At 61.4% G+C, this 14,374-nt stretch overlaps 4 protein-coding genes across 5 annotated transcripts; 1 reads left to right on the top strand and 3 right to left on the bottom strand.

The window, feature by feature from the left end:
* Positions 1-131: 131 nt before the first annotated feature.
* Positions 132-3,276, bottom strand: LOC104356535 (interferon-induced 35 kDa protein). 2 transcript variants are annotated; one of them, XM_032985961.2, is made up of 9 exons: positions 3,186-3,276; positions 3,010-3,105; positions 2,558-2,716; positions 2,154-2,267; positions 1,693-1,837; positions 1,337-1,470; positions 924-1,113; positions 552-658; positions 132-396 (listed from the first exon to the last, which is right to left on the bottom strand). In XM_032985961.2, the coding sequence occupies exons 1-9, from the start codon at positions 3,195-3,197 to the stop codon at positions 325-327; spliced, it is 1,029 nt and encodes a 342-aa protein (XP_032841852.2). In that variant the 5' UTR covers positions 3,198-3,276; the 3' UTR covers positions 132-324. The 2 variants fall into 2 exon arrangements, with proteins under 2 accessions (XP_032841852.2, XP_032841851.2); XM_032985960.2 differs by having other exon boundaries at positions 132-386.
* A 922-nt stretch (positions 3,277-4,198) lies between these two features.
* On the bottom strand, positions 4,199-6,597 carry LOC116959984 (60S ribosomal protein L27). Its single transcript, XM_042787213.1, has 5 exons — positions 6,510-6,597; positions 6,341-6,423; positions 5,928-6,097; positions 5,206-5,316; positions 4,199-4,329 (listed from the first exon to the last, which is right to left on the bottom strand). The coding sequence occupies exons 2-5, from the start codon at positions 6,419-6,421 to the stop codon at positions 4,281-4,283; spliced, it is 411 nt and encodes a 136-aa protein (XP_042643147.1). The 5' UTR covers positions 6,422-6,423; positions 6,510-6,597; the 3' UTR covers positions 4,199-4,280.
* A 460-nt stretch (positions 6,598-7,057) lies between these two features.
* LOC122152828 (RUN domain-containing protein 1-like) lies at positions 7,058-11,899 on the bottom strand. The gene is made up of 5 exons (XM_042787198.1): positions 11,506-11,899; positions 10,516-10,674; positions 10,048-10,246; positions 9,678-9,785; positions 7,058-8,674 (listed from the first exon to the last, which is right to left on the bottom strand). Exons 1-5 carry the CDS (start codon positions 11,827-11,829, stop codon positions 7,809-7,811), a joined length of 1,656 nt encoding a protein of 551 aa, XP_042643132.1. The 5' UTR covers positions 11,830-11,899; the 3' UTR covers positions 7,058-7,808.
* A 198-nt stretch (positions 11,900-12,097) lies between these two features.
* Positions 12,098-14,346, top strand: LOC122152836 (putative protein PTGES3L). Its single transcript, XM_042787212.1, has 7 exons — positions 12,098-12,302; positions 12,600-12,713; positions 12,832-12,898; positions 13,220-13,318; positions 13,734-13,823; positions 13,920-13,973; positions 14,132-14,346. The coding sequence occupies exons 1-7, from the start codon at positions 12,295-12,297 to the stop codon at positions 14,141-14,143; spliced, it is 444 nt and encodes a 147-aa protein (XP_042643146.1). The 5' UTR covers positions 12,098-12,294; the 3' UTR covers positions 14,144-14,346.
* The last annotated feature ends 28 nt before the right edge of the window (positions 14,347-14,374 follow it).

Raw genomic sequence — 14,374 nt, 5'->3', positions numbered from 1 at the left:
CCGCTCCGGGAAACGAAAGCGAAAGCGGGGCGGCCCCGCCCCGGCCGGCCCCGCCCCGGGCCCCGCTCGGCGGGGCAGCGCCCGGCCCGCTCCCTCGCCCCGTCCCACCCCCAGCACGACAGACACGGCGCTCCCTGCAGACGCTTTAATTCCCGCTGTGACCGGCGGCCCCGCCGAGCTCCGCTGCGCCAGGGCTAGCCCGTGTCCTCCGTGAAAACGGCCACCCCTCGGCGTCCCCCCGGGACGTAGGCGAGGCTGTCCACCTCTCCCCCGCCGCGGCTGGCCTTCTGGAAGTGGATCTCCAGGGCGTCCCTCATGGGCTCCTCACCCAGCACGTCCGGGATCCCCGAGAGCAGGACGGTCCTGGGGCAGCGGGCGGGCTGGAACTGGGCAGAGCTGGTGGTGAGGCGCAGGGAGGGGGTCCCCGCACTGCTCCGATCGGGGCTGCCCGCAGGAACCACAGCCCGGGCTGTGGGTCTTCGGGACGCCCCTCCCCTGCTCCTCGCCCTGGGCGGGCAGGAGCTGCGTGGCACCGGGGCCCGTGCCCTCACCTGCAGGCTCGTGAGGTCCCCAGTCATGCACGGGGATATCTTGAGCTTGTAGTTTCCCTTCCCGATGTGCACCTGGATATGCCCTCTCGCAATTAGCGGCTCTGCCACTGCAGATGGAGAGGAACGCCCTGAGCATCCCAGCATGAGCTCTGGGGGAGGTTACGTCCCTGACACAGACACCAAGGCTGGCGCTGCCCAGCCCCAGCTCACCTGCACCAGCACAGTCTCAGGGGAGACAGGACAGCCTGGGCTCACTCTGCCTTCCCTGTTCCCCACAGACACAGCTCCATCTGCTCTCGGAGACGACTTGTGCCTGCCTCGGGCAGCCCCCCCCCCCTTGCTGGCAGCCTGAGCTCCACACGCCCCACGCACCTCCGTCCTGCACGAAGGTCAGCACCACCTGGCCAGTGTCATCCAGGAACTCCCTGCTCTCCACCTCGCCACCCCCGTTCTTCGTCTTGCTGAAGAAGAGCTCCAGCTTGTCCAGCAGTGCCTCCTCAGGGATGCCCAGGCTGGGCAGGTCAGACACAAGGATGCTCCTGCTGCTCTGGGTCAGCCTAATCTGTGGGTGGCACAGGCTGGTCAGTGCCAGGGCAGGGCCAGCCCTAGAGCTTGGGGGAGCAGCGCAGAGCTGCAGCACTAATGTGCAGAGCTGGGCAGGTACCGGTGACCCGGCGGAGACAAGCCTGGGTAGCGGCAGAGCAGGGCACAGCAAAGCTGGTGCGTGCCCAGGGCAGCTTGGCGGTTCTCCACAGTTTGGGGAGCAGCAGGCCCTCGGGACCTACCTCCAAGGCGGACGGCAGCAGTATCTCCACCGGCGCTGCCTGCACTCGCGCTCTGCACCGGTCGAGCTCCTCCAGCTCCTCCCCATAGCTCAGCTCCACCGTGTGCTCCTTCACCTCTAGGATCTGCTGGGCCACTGCAAGCAGGGAGAGCCCCCAGCACAGGGGATTGACAGCCTGCTCCGAGCACACTGCAGGACAGGACACGGGGCAGCTAATGCTTTCGGGAGGGGGCATAACCCCGCACAATGCCAGCAGAGGGGACGGAGCTCCAAGTCCTGGCCCAGGGAGGGGATGCAGGGCAGGCCCCAAAGCCACTCAGCCAGGATGCCTGGCTGTGGCAGAGTCCTCACTCTTACCCTCTGCCTTCTCAAAGGTGATGAGAGCTGAGCCCCCCAGCAGAGGGTAGCGGATCAGAGGGGTGAGCATCAGTTTGTTCATGGTCTCCTTGTTTGTCACGAGTCCCTTAAACACCATTTTCTTCTCCGGCAAGGCAGGCAGCATCTAGGTTCAAGTACACAGACAGCGCCTGGAGGAGACTGGACCCCACACAGAGCCTGTCCCTGCCAATCCACAGAGAAAAAACAAGTTCATGGCTCAAAATAAACAGCTGGAAAGCCTCAGCAGAGTCTCTCCTAGGGTCTGGCTGTGCCTGGAGTCCCAAAGCCATAACTGGAGCTTCTGGCCCTGGCAGAGGAGCCCCCCGCTAGCAGGAGCTGTGCCAGTCATCACACAGTGCCCAGCTGCGTTCACCTGCAGCCTCTCAGCCAGGCTCGTGCTCCTTATCAGCACACCTAAGTGCCCCCACACACTCTGTTACCATCAGTGGATCCTCCCAGGGGATGCTCTTCCTCACTTGTTCCAGTTTCTCTTTCAGCACCTGTTTCTCCTGCTCCAGTCTGTTCTTCTCCTCCTTTGCTGAAAAAATGCCCACCTGGAAGGAAAGGAAGAGGGGAACCACCAGGACATGACGGGCTGCAGAACAGCACTATTCTTGGACACAGCTCCACCCACACCATTTTTCTGCTCTTGACTGCCTGCAGCCCTGCCCTGGCTCCCCAGCCCTTCCTCCACCGCCGCAGCATCAACACAGGCCTGATGTGACATCCCATGAAACTGCCCCTGGTCCAGAGCAAAGCAATCTCAAAGCAGTGAGCTGAGTGATGCAGCCCCACCACCCACTGCCACCCTTCCAAGCCCAAGACAAGTCCTCCGACCACCAACCTGGCAGGATCTCTCTTCATCTCTGTTTAAATACATTTGTTGCTCAAGATTTTTATGAAGAAGTTCTCTCTCTTTCCTCAACTCTTGTGTCCTTTGCTCTACAGCTTCCTTGGCCATTTGTAGCTTCACATGGTCTTGCTCCAGAGCGCTACAAAGTTCCTGTGAGAGGCACCATGAGACAGAGAGATGCTACAGACATTGTGCCACCCCCACTGGCTGTCCAGCCCCAGCACATGCTGCTCGTTTGGGAAGGAGGGGGGCTGCTCCCCATGCAGAGCCCCAGACCCCGGTACAGGCTCTCTTAACCGTGGGATACCCCTTCTCTGCCACTCCTGGCTCATAGTCCAAGAAAAAATAAGAAACTCATGCTCGCAGCCCAGGCTGGCTGGGGCAGATCCCAAGGTGGTTTGGATTGGACCCGATCCACTTCTCAGGGATGCGGTGGGACACACCTTGCAACGCTCGATCTCCTGCCGGACTTGCTCGGGGGTCCCCTCCGGGCAGCCGTCCTCCGGGCCCCCGGAGTGGGGCAGCCGGATGAAAGAGTCCTAAAAGCAGGGGGGGGTCCTCAGCCACGCTGCGCCAAGTGCCGCCCCGCTCCCCTCGCCCCCGGTCCTCAGCCCCTCACCTCCAAATCCATCGTCGCGGCGCTGGCGGCAGGTCAGGCGGGGGGCCGAGCACCGGGGCCGCCGGGGGGGAGCCGGGCCGAGCTCCGGGGCAGCAGCCGGGCCGAGCTCCGGGGCAACCGGGGGGGAGCCGGGCCGAGCTCCGGGGCCGCCGGGGGGGAGCCGGGCCGAGCTCCGGGGCCGCCGGGGGGGGAGCCGGGCCGAGCTCCGGGGCCGCCGGGGGGGGAGCCGGGCCGAGCTCCGGGGCCGCCCTACTCACCCGCCGGGACCGCGCTGCCGGTGCGGCCCCGCTCCTCCTCCGCCCTTCCCTTTCGGTTTCGTTTCCGCGGCCCGGCCCCGCCCCGGCCCCCGAAAGCGGCAGCGGCCGCAGCTCGACGGCCCCGCGGCGGGAGCTGCAGCCCGGTCCGGCGCCGCGCCGGCCCGCGGGCGCTGCTGACCCGAAAACCTGATCTTTCCACTCATTCCCCACTGCCCCGCGGGGACGCCAGCGCCTGCCCAACCGCCTCGAACTCGCTTCCCCAAAGCACCCCAACCCTCCTCAGCCAGGAAATACCTCTTTCCCCTCCTGCCCCGTGCATCCGATTTACCACTCTAACCCTTCTTCTGCCAGGGAAGCCTGTCACTTGCACAATAAAGAACATTTGGAAAGGTAAGCAAAAATTTAACAGCCCCAGGTAGGTCCCTGGATGAGGCACTGTATTTCTCAGCCTGAGAACAGCAGACACCTGGAATGAACAATTCCTTTGTCGTCTCCCACCCCCCTTCTCTCATAGGGATCACCACAGAGATTTCTAGCAGAGGCAGGAGTGACAGAAATCACCCTTTGGCATCATGATGGGGAAAGAGCAGCCTTGGCCCCGCGGCAGAGCAGGAGGCACCCAAGGACAGTCCCACAGAGGCGGTACCTTCACTCACGGTGCAGGCCATACAACACTCCAGAGAAGCTTCAAAGCTCTGGACTGCAATGGTTTTCCCAGCTCTTTCAGACAGAGCAAGAACATCCACACCACAGAGAAAAAGGCCTAGCGCTGCTTTTTTAATACAACAGAACAAAGTGTTTTTTAATAAACATTTATTGATGCAACCTTGTTACACCTTTAGAATCGCAGCTTCTGGAAGAACCACTTATTCTTGCCAGTCTTATATCTGAAAGAGGAGGAACACAAAGGTTAGAGAACGCTCTGTAGCAGTAGACAACAGCACAAGACCCGCACCTGAGCCAACTGTATCTTCCCCCCACAGGCAGGACACTGCGCCCAGCTTACCCACAGGTAATTCAGCAGGTCTCTTCAGCCTGGGCGGCAACTAGACCCACTTTAAACATTTAAACTCCCAAGGGAAGCGAATGCCAGCTTCCAGATTTTCTCATTAAGCCATCTCACAAAGAACACCTGCACTACAGCAGTTTCCACCCCAAGAGCTAAGAGAGCAGCATGTGGCAGTCCCATTAGAGATCTCATGTGGAGCGCAGCCATCAGGAGGTGCCCTCGGAGAACTGCCTATGGTCATGGCAGAGCGCTTTAGAACAGCCACCACCCCAGGCTGCCTGCCTGGCACCCTGTGTCCCGCTGAGGCCACACAGCTCCTTCCACTGAAGGAGTTTCTGAACAGAAAACTGAAAAGAAGGACCATTAACCCAGACACTTCTGGGCAAAGCATCAGTGCTGCTCTGTCCCACTAAGCCCAGTGACAGACAGCAGATGAACTGGCAGTGAGATGCCAAGAGATCATCCAGCATTTGAAAATCCCCACTCCTGTGGCACGAGGCTACAGCACCATCACAAATGTCAGCCCAAGTCTATGGCTGTTGGTAAACTGATCCCCCTCTCAAACCATCAGCTCCCTGAACATACAGTTGTGTAAACACGCACAGGAGGTGAGAAGGAACACACTCAACCAAAAACGTATTCAAGAAAGTTGAGTAAAAGTGTCCAACCTGGGAATCAGCCAGGCTGTGGCACAACGGCGCCAAGTCCTGGCCCTGGGTGCCAACACCCCTGGAGAAACAAGCTTTCAACTCACCTCTCCTCAAATTTCACCTTGGCTTCACGTCTCGCTTTGCGTTTTAGAGCGGGATCCCTGAACACATCCTTATTGACCACTGTTTTGTCCAGCGGAATATCAACAGAATACCTGGGTGAGAGAGCAGCAAGGTTCAAAAGAGTCACGGGGACGAGAGCACAGCGGGTAGCCTGGACTGGGCAAATGCACGAACTAGGGCCAGGTTGAGGAACTACAGCTCTTAAAGGCTTCTCAGTTCAGGAAGTCACCAAACCATTACAGCATCCAAAGGCATTTAATCCAGCCTGTAAAGAAACAAGCTACACGCTTGGCAAGAGACAAGCAGCTCTGTCCAATACGGTGTACTGGGCAGCCTGCACCAGCCCCAGGGGCTGGGGAGAAACAACACCGGGCCACAACAGCTCTGCCAGCGCCCCAGGCCCCCCCACTCACCTCGACGCCTCCCCCTTCTGACACCTTATCACTGGGAGGAAAGCGAGTGTGGCTGAAGTAAAAGCCAGCTTATTTCAGAAGTGCACTAGTATTCCCCCTCAGGCCCACAGCCCCCACATCCCTGGTTTTTGCAGAGGGCACGTTCCTCACTCGTCCAACCATGTAATTAAGAACCTCCGTCACTCCCAGCGTTCACCAGCGAGAACCCGCAAGAATTACAGTCTCCGAAAGCGAGGGAGACGTCCCCGGCCCTTCCAGCCGCAGGCCCCCGCCGCGCCGGCCGCACTCACCGGGTGGGCATCAGGTGGTTGTAGTTGTACACTTTCACGAACGACTTGATCTTGGACCTCTTGGCGATCTTCTTCTTGCCCATGGCGGCAGTCACCTTCCGCGGGTAGCGGTCGATGCCCGCCACCAGGGCGTGGCTGTACGGCCGGTCGGACGTGCCGTCGTCGATGTTCTGCAACACACCGGCCGCGGCCGGCGATGGCACGGCGGAGCGCGGCCCTCCCGGACCCCGCCGGTGCGGCCGCCCCCGGGACCCCGCCCGTGCGGCCGCCCCCGGGCCCCCGCCCGTGCGGCCCTCCCCGTGCCCCCGCCGGTGCGGCCGCCCCCGGGCCCCCGCCCGTGCGGCCCTCCCCGTGCCCCCGCCGGTGCGGCCCTCCCCGGGACCCCGCCCGTGCGGCCGACCCCCCGCGCTCACCTTCACGATGACGGCCTTGCGCCCCGAGTACCGGCCGGCCAGCACCAGCACCACCTTCCCCGGTTTCATGAACTTCCCCATCTCTGCGGAGACAGGGCGCGGTGTCACGGCCGGGCCGCCGCCCCCGCGGATGACGGCGGATCCCCGCGGCACCCCCCCCGCCACTCACCGAGGCTCCCGCGGCGATGGCGCTCAGACCGGAAGAAGGAAGCAGCCGCCGCGCCTCCGACCCTTCCCTGCGCGTCACGCTTCGTAACTTCCGCTTCCGGGAGCGGGACGCCGCCGCCGTTGCCGGGCAACAGCCGGCTGTGCCTGGTACCCGCCCCGCCCCCCCCGGGGCCCCTCCCGGCCCCTCCCTCCCGCCCCCCGGGGACACACCGGGGCCCCCCCCAGGCCCCTCCCTCCCGCTCCCCGGGGACACACCGGGGCCCCCCCCAGGCCCCTCCCTCCCGCTCCCCGGGGACACACCGGGGCCCCCCCCAGGCCCCTCCCTCCCGCTCCCCGGGGACACACCGGGGCCCCCCCCAGGCCCCTCCCTCCCGCCCCCCGGGGACACACCGGGGCCCCCCCCAGGCCCCTCCCTCCCGCTCCCCGGGGACACACCGGGGCCCCGGCCGCAGCACGGGGGCACAGCGGGTCAGTGAATCGGGGCGTCATCCCGCACAGAGCCGGCAGCAGCGCCCCGCGGCGCAGATGAAAACGGGCACAGCAGAGGGCTTCTCCACACAGACACTCGGTCAAGCCGTTTAATGCACCCCGGTAAAACAGCAGGCTGCTGGCGCGCCGGCCCTTGCACACAAAAGCTTCAGAAAAGGATCTCGGGGACCGTGGGACAAAGCCGGGGGTGCGGGCCCCTCACCCAGCAGCCCTGAGGCGGCGGAAGGTGGCTGCTTCTGGGGACTGCTGAGCCTGGCGCTGGAGCAGCGCAGCCCCGGCACCCACAGCTCCGCAGATCTGCCCCCGATTTTTTCACGTCTTCACCCTGGGGAGGGCAAGGCACTCGCCCCTGGGCAACCCCCAAGGCAAGTAAACACCTGCCAGCTTGTCTGGCTCCTCCGTGAGAAGTGGCTTTGTAGGAACGCTATTTACAGCACAAACTCTGAGAGAACCACGAGGCTGCAGCACAGGAGACAAGCTGCACGTTCTAAGGGGCTCTCCCCCACTGCAGGCTCCGTGGCCAGGCCTCTACCGCGCTCAGGGCGGCCAGCCCCGCGCTCACCAGTGAAGCAGCTTTGCTCTTCAGAGCAGCATAGAAGGGGCAGGGTGAGGTGCTGTACAGCACACAACCTCCAGCAGCTTTGCAGTGGCAGCCTTGTAAAACACAGATTTCCAGCATCAAGACACCCTAAGATTTCCCTAAAAGCAAACATCAATTTCAAAGATCCAAATTTGGTCTTAAAAAAGCCAGGCATCTTAAGCCCAGCAGCTGCCTACTTGTGGAAAATGGATGATCTACAATAAAAATACATCAAAAAGCATCTTTGATGTTTTTCAGCTGTCGGACAGCCAGGTCAACCGGGAGGTTGAATTTCAAGTTGCTCAGGCGACTGAGAACATTGAGCGCACTCTCAAAGCCTGTGTTTGCCATGTAGCTCCATGGCTGGTAGTGAGACTGTACCAGAGCACCAGATTTGCAGATCAGATTTACCCAGGAGACCAGGCGCTGCTCATTCAGTGCCATACACACCAGAGCTTTCAGTTCAGAGTCTGCACTGCGCTTGAAGGGGTCGTGCTCCATGAGGACAGTGTGAATCGCGGTCAGCAGGCTCTGTTTGGGAGTAATGGCCAGTCCTCCAGTCACAGGCAAGGCAAAGGACTGAGAGAGCTTGCGAGCCGGGGATTCCACAAAAGCTTGTCCATTCTTAGCGTTGTAATACTTCACAAAGAGTTCCCAGGGGTGCATGGTCTGCGGCGACGAGGTGAACGCAGGAATCAAGCACGCGATGGGCGCCAACACCAGGCTCATTCCTTGAGAAGAGGCGTAGAGCCCGTGAGCCATCAGGTCTCGCAAAGCAATGGTCAACTCCTTCCGCACAGCTAGAGTCAGCTCATCTCTGCCTCCTAAGGGAATGTCCTGCAGAGTGGAGGAACTGATAATGTGGTCCTCCTGCTGGTGTTTCACAGCTAGCTGCCTCACCCGCTCTACTGACAACTCCAGTTTCTTAATTAAGGGGGAATAGTCCTTGTTGGCTTGGTCCTTCTGCCAGAGGGTGCGAGGAATCTGACCAGTAGCACAACCAAACTGACTGACAGCAAATATTTGTAGCACAGCAAGCATGCGACGCATGAGGTGCAGGCCTGTTTCTCGCATCTTTCTGGCATCTTCTGGGTTCACTGATCAGGTTAGAAAAGAAAAAAAATACTCTCATTAAAAAAACAATAAAAATCAACAGCTCTGCTCTTTCATACACACAAAGGGAGTGCAAATACCTGCTCTTCCTCTGCCACAGATTCTCCTCCTCCTCGGGAGTTTTTGTCACTAAGACTGATGCTACTTTTTCTAGTTTCAAAGGACTGAAGACAACCAGAAAATAAAATGTTTGCATGGCCTGTTGTTGACAATCAGGTCATCTTACAAAGAAGAAATCCTACAACAGCTTTCCCAGCAGGCACATATGCAGTGAGGAAAGACCATTCTTTAGGCACAACAATATCACATGGATAGTTAGGAGATACCAAAACCTTTGCTGAAGGAGATCACTGCTGACTTTCAAGAACCATCTTATCTCAGCAGGCTAACATACGCTGCTTATTCCTGATGCCATTATTAAGTTCAGTTTGCAAGAGTAACCATACCGGGTAAGACCCAAATTCCACCTGGGCCAGTATTCAATCTCTGACTAGTGGCAGATGCCTCATCACAAAAAGTAAAAGTATTGTAGTATTTCCTCTAGTATACTATTCTAGCTCTGATAAGTAAACAAGTCTCAAATTATAAAGACCACTGGATCCATCCAGCTCACTGTATCTGACTGCAGTGTTAAGTACTCAAAGAGCATTAATTACAGTGCAGCCCAACAGTGTGTACAAGACAAGGCTGCTCACTCTGTCTGCCCCTTGCACTAAGTATCAGAAGTCCCTTCCATTCCTGATCTCCAGAGGGCCAATCCCACCCTCTGTGCCACACGTTTGGGTTCTGTGACTAATGATCCCATGGAGGAAGAGTAAAGGAACTGGACACAGGCCTTCTGTCAGTGGAAGTAGGAAAGCATAGAAACCAAGTGACAGGAAAAAAGCAAAGCAGCCTAGCACAACTGGATGCTGGTCCATGCTTGCAGAGCCTCAAGCAAGCGACAGCAGGAGCAGAGCCAGAATCTCCGAGCCAAGCAGTGCCCACCTCTATTTCCAGAAGGCCGTGTATTTGGTTTGTAGGAGCCACCACCATCTTTTCTGCCTGCACATTCACAGTGTCCATCTTCTGCTTTAGAAGAGCCTCCTACTTCATCTAAAACAAGAATTTTACATTATTATTTCGCACATGTGAATTTAAGCTGTGTATCCCAACCATTAAAGTCAATACTTCTTAGACCTCTCTGCACCTTTTTTGTCAGTCTCTCACTCTCCCCACCATCAGCTCAGAGATGTGTACTTCCCTGTGACCCAGAAACCCTTCCAGCATTCTCTGACACCTGTGGCCTCTCTCCTCATGACTTTGTCAGGGAATTACAAACCAATTCAACCTGCTCATCTAAAAACTCAGCACTGACCCTGAATGAAGTTGATGAACATTTCAAGGTCCCTTATCTGTGTCTTCAGTTGTTCCACCAGCTGCTCCTTCACCCTGGCTGGATTAACAATCTGTGCTATGGCAGCATCTACACGCTGTCGCAATTCCTCCGGAGAGAGTGTTGCAATATCTTCACTCAAGTCCATATCCAGCTTCTTTATCAACTCATTTATAATCATCTGCAAAACACAAGTTAGTAGCATGATCTCACCGTGTGGCCCACGAGCTTCAAAATACTTCTTTACGCACACGTTACCTTAGAAACAGGCCACCTTTGCTGCACACAGAAAATTACAAGAGAAGACACTGGACAGGTTTACATGTGCAGACAAACTACTGACACTCTATTACAGCTGCTAGCGAGAAATAAGGACTGACCAACTCCTGCAGCCTGTAAGAGGCTCAGAAATGCTAAGAAATACAGGCAGAAGGACTTTGCGGGCCTTACTTGTTGTCTTTCCATAACCACGGACTGTGGCAGGGAATCATAGCTGCCCTCTTGGTAAGCGAAAGTCTCCAGGTCATCCAGCTGTGTCTTAAGCTGCAGAATCAGCTCTCTCTGCTTCTCCTTCTGGACCTCAATTTGCTCCTTTTTCTCTTGCTCACTCTGAGAAAAAGTTATCAGTAAATACAATTGAAGATTTATTGTCATAGCCAACCCCCAGACAACAGGACCATGGTATGAGCAGTTTTTCCTTCAGCTCTTGTGCTTAACTGGCAAGCACAGCATGCCAGTCTGAGAAAGAGATGTGCCTGAACATCAAGGAGAGGTACCAGCCACATCACCTCATCTGACAAAGGAGGAGCCTCTCCAGACCTGCTGCACTCAAGCTCTGTCGCACAAGGCCAGGATCCACGAAGCACTGTGGCAAGTCGCCAAAGAACGTGCACATATCAAAGATTCTCTGAGTCAGCGCTCTATCTCGGAAGGCAGCGGTAACAGAGCGAGCAGGGCTCTAACACGTGTCCCTAGGAGCTGGCTTCGAGCCCTCGCGGACCTGCACGCTCCCGTAGCTGAGGCCCGTGCCAGCCCGCCGGCCGGTCTCCCCCGGGCCCCGGCTGGGGTGCAGCAGCTCTGGGCCGTGCGAAGCCCTCGCCTCAGCACCCGAGCTGCCTCCCGCGGCGGAGAGGGGCCACCCCTGCCACTACCAGGCTTCAGCCAGGCCGGACACACGTACCGGCCGCGGTGTGGAACAGCAACCAATGCCAAAATCCTAGAGGAGACAGTGCTGTCCTCGCCGCAGCAACAGCCGCCTCCCCGCCGGCAGCGGGGCCCCGCCGAGCCGCGTCACCCGCTCCCCGCCGCGCCGCTCCGCCCGCTCCCCGGGGCCCCGCCGCGCCGCTCCGCTCCCCGCCGCGCCGCTCCGCCCGCTCCCCGCCGCTCCCCGGGGCCCCGCCGCGCCGCTCCGCCCGCTCCCCGCCGCTCCCCGCCGCTCACCGGGGCCCCGCCGAGGCCGGGGGCCAGCGGCGCGGGGCAGCCGCGGAAGGCGAACTCCTCCAGCTCCCGGAGCAGGCGCTGCTGCTCGGCCGGCCCGGCGCGCGCCACCTGCCGCAGCCGGAACTGCACCTGCGCGAAGTGCGAGGCCAGCGCCAGCAGCGCGCCGTGCAGCCGGCGCCGCTCGGCCCGCAGCCGCGGCACCGACCGCGGCGACTCGCCCGCCACCGCCTCCGCCTCGTCCTCCTCCTCGTCCTCCGCCGCTGACACGGCGCCCACCGGCGCCCAGCGCTCCCCCGGGCCCAGGGGGCCGCCCTCCGCCTCCATGACGGCAGCTACCGGCGCCGCCGCACCGCCGCCATCTTGTCACCGCGGCGCGGGGCGGGGCCTGGCGGGGGCGGGGCCTGCGAGGCGCTAGGGCGCCACCCCGCGGCGCGGCGGGACGGCTGCGGCGGGGGCCCCGGGGGGTCCCGGGGGGATCTCGGTGGGTCCCGGGGGGTCCCACGGGGTCTCCGTGATCCCAGGGGGACTCGGTGGCCCCGGGGGGGGGGGTTCTCGGGAGTCCCGGGAGGTCTCGGGGGTCCCGGGCAGTTCTCGGGGGTCCTGTGAGGTCTCGGGGGCACCAGGGGGTCCCGGGGATACCGGGGGGTCTCGGGCGCGCCCAGCGCGGGGCCGACGACCGGGCCGCCAGCTGGCCGGTCCCGCCCCGCCCCAGGCCGACCCCCGCTCCCGGCTCCCCGCCGGCGGCCGCGCCCCCGCCCCGAAATAGCGCGGGGCGGGGCTGCCACCGCCATGGCGAGGTGAGCGCGGGCGGTCGGGACGGGCAGCGCCCGGTGCCGGGGGGTCAGGGCCCGGAGCCGGAGGCACCATCGGGGAGGACCCTCCAGCGCGGCGGGGAACGGCGCCGGGGCCGGGGGGGGGCCGTGCGGGGGGCACCGCTGCCCTCCCTCGCTCGGGCCGGCCCGGCGCTCGGCCCGGGCAGGGTGCACTTTTGGGGCACCTTCCTTGCCCCAGCCGCCACCCCGCGCCTCGCACACGGTCCCTGGAGAGCGCTGCTGGGCGCCCGGGAAATGCCCGACGGTCTGCTCTTCCCCAAGGCAACCTGCGAAGACGCTGTGGTATGACCGCCCGAGGTACGTCTACCTGGAGTTCTGTGTCGAGGACAGCGTGGATGTTCAGGTCACCATTGAGAACCAGCGGCTGGTGTTTAGGTGAGCTACCACTGCCCTGCAGACCGGGGTCATGGCCCTGAACTGGGGGTGGTTTGAGGGACAGGGCACGCATGGCCTCGGCGCTCTCCTAAGCCATGCTGTTACGGTGTTTTGGCAGTTGCAAAAATGCAGACGGTGTGGAGTTCTACAATGAGATCAACCTGTATGCCAAGATCAACTCCAAGGTGAGGCTTTGCCCCAGCAAACTGCTCTCCGACAGCCTGCATCAGGCTCAGACTTAAACCCAGCCTGTGCAGTCTTGAGCAACACTGCTTAGCGTTGAATCCTGCCCATTTCTCAAGAGCCTGAGTGGGGTGAGCACGAGCCTGGAAGCCCTGACCCTGGGCCTGGCACTCACGCTGCTGTGTTGGGCCAGAAAAAACTCTCTGCTTCTCTGTCCCCCACAGCCTGAACATGGCTAAAATTTAATCCTATGCGTGTCTGCGGTGGATTACAGGGAGGAGTCCAGCAGACACTGAGGTGAGGCACCCCTGATCTCTTGGCAGGACTCACGGGAGAAGCGGTCTGACCGCTCCATCACATGTTTTATGAGAAAGTGGAAGGAGAAAGTGGCCTGGCCCCGCATCACCAAGGAGAACATCAAGGTGTGTGTGGCACCCGGAGGCCAGGACCAGCCTCAGCGCATGTGCTGTCCCCATGCAGCACCTCACGGCTCCCAGGGACAACCTGCCCCCCAGGACATACACTGAGGGCCCCACACAGGCATTCCCAACACAAGCGCTCCCAAAGAGCCCAACCTCATGGTCACCACCAGTCCCCGGGCCCCTGCCCCCCAGGAAGGATGCAGCACCCCTCTCCCCTGATGCAGGCAGGGTCAGAACCAGCACCCACAAAGGGGCACAATCCCCTTCTTGCCCTTCCCCAGCCCACCCAGTCCCCTCGCCTGTGCAGGAGCAGCCCCTCCTCACCCCCCAGAGCAATCCCTGGGCTGTTGGGATGGGGTTGCCTGCTCCCCTCCGTGCTGCTCCCTCCCTCAGAGAATGCTCTGTCTGCCCACAGCCAGCCTGGCTCTCCGTGGACTTTGACAACTGGCGGGACTGGGAAGGGGACGAGGAGGTGGAGAGGGCCACGGTGGAGCAGTATGCAGAGGTGGGCCAGGCCGCAGGCCTCGGTGTGCCGGGGCGTGTGTAGGGTGGGCGCTCGGGCGTTCGGAGTTCCCACAGCGGTTTTTTTTTCCCCATCCAGCTCCTGGAGAAGGTGACGGACAAAGCCCCCCCCCCGGACATGGACGACCTGGACGTAAGTGCCGCCGGCGAGCTGCTTCCCCCAGACGCTGCCCCGTGCTGGAGCCGGCCCAGCCGAGCCCCCCGGGCACCGGCAGCAGCTCCAGCGGCTCTCCCGGGCAGCGCGTCCCGGGGCCGGCCCCCTCCCTGCCACCTCGCTCCTCCCTCCCGCAGGACGGCCTCTGAAGCCCGGGACCCCGGGGACGCCGCGGCCGCAGGAGACCTCCCGGTGTGCCGGCAGCGCGCCCTGAGAGCAGCGCGGGCCGGGCGCGCCGAGGAAGCGGAGCCGCCCCGCCCGGTTCGGCGCCGAGCGCGGCGGACCCCGGCTCAGGGCGGCGGGAGCCGTGCGGCCTCCCCGCGCCGGGCAATAAACGTGAGCTGCCGCCGCCGCCGCCGTCTGCTGTCTGCTCGGGGCCC

This window comes from Tyto alba, unplaced genomic scaffold (genome assembly GCF_018691265.1).
Source record: "Tyto alba isolate M040663 unplaced genomic scaffold, T.alba_DEE_v4.0 Super-Scaffold_12, whole genome shotgun sequence".
Classification (NCBI taxonomy): domain Eukaryota; kingdom Metazoa; phylum Chordata; class Aves; order Strigiformes; family Tytonidae; genus Tyto; species Tyto alba.
This window is presented reverse-complemented; position numbering and strand designations above follow the sequence as displayed.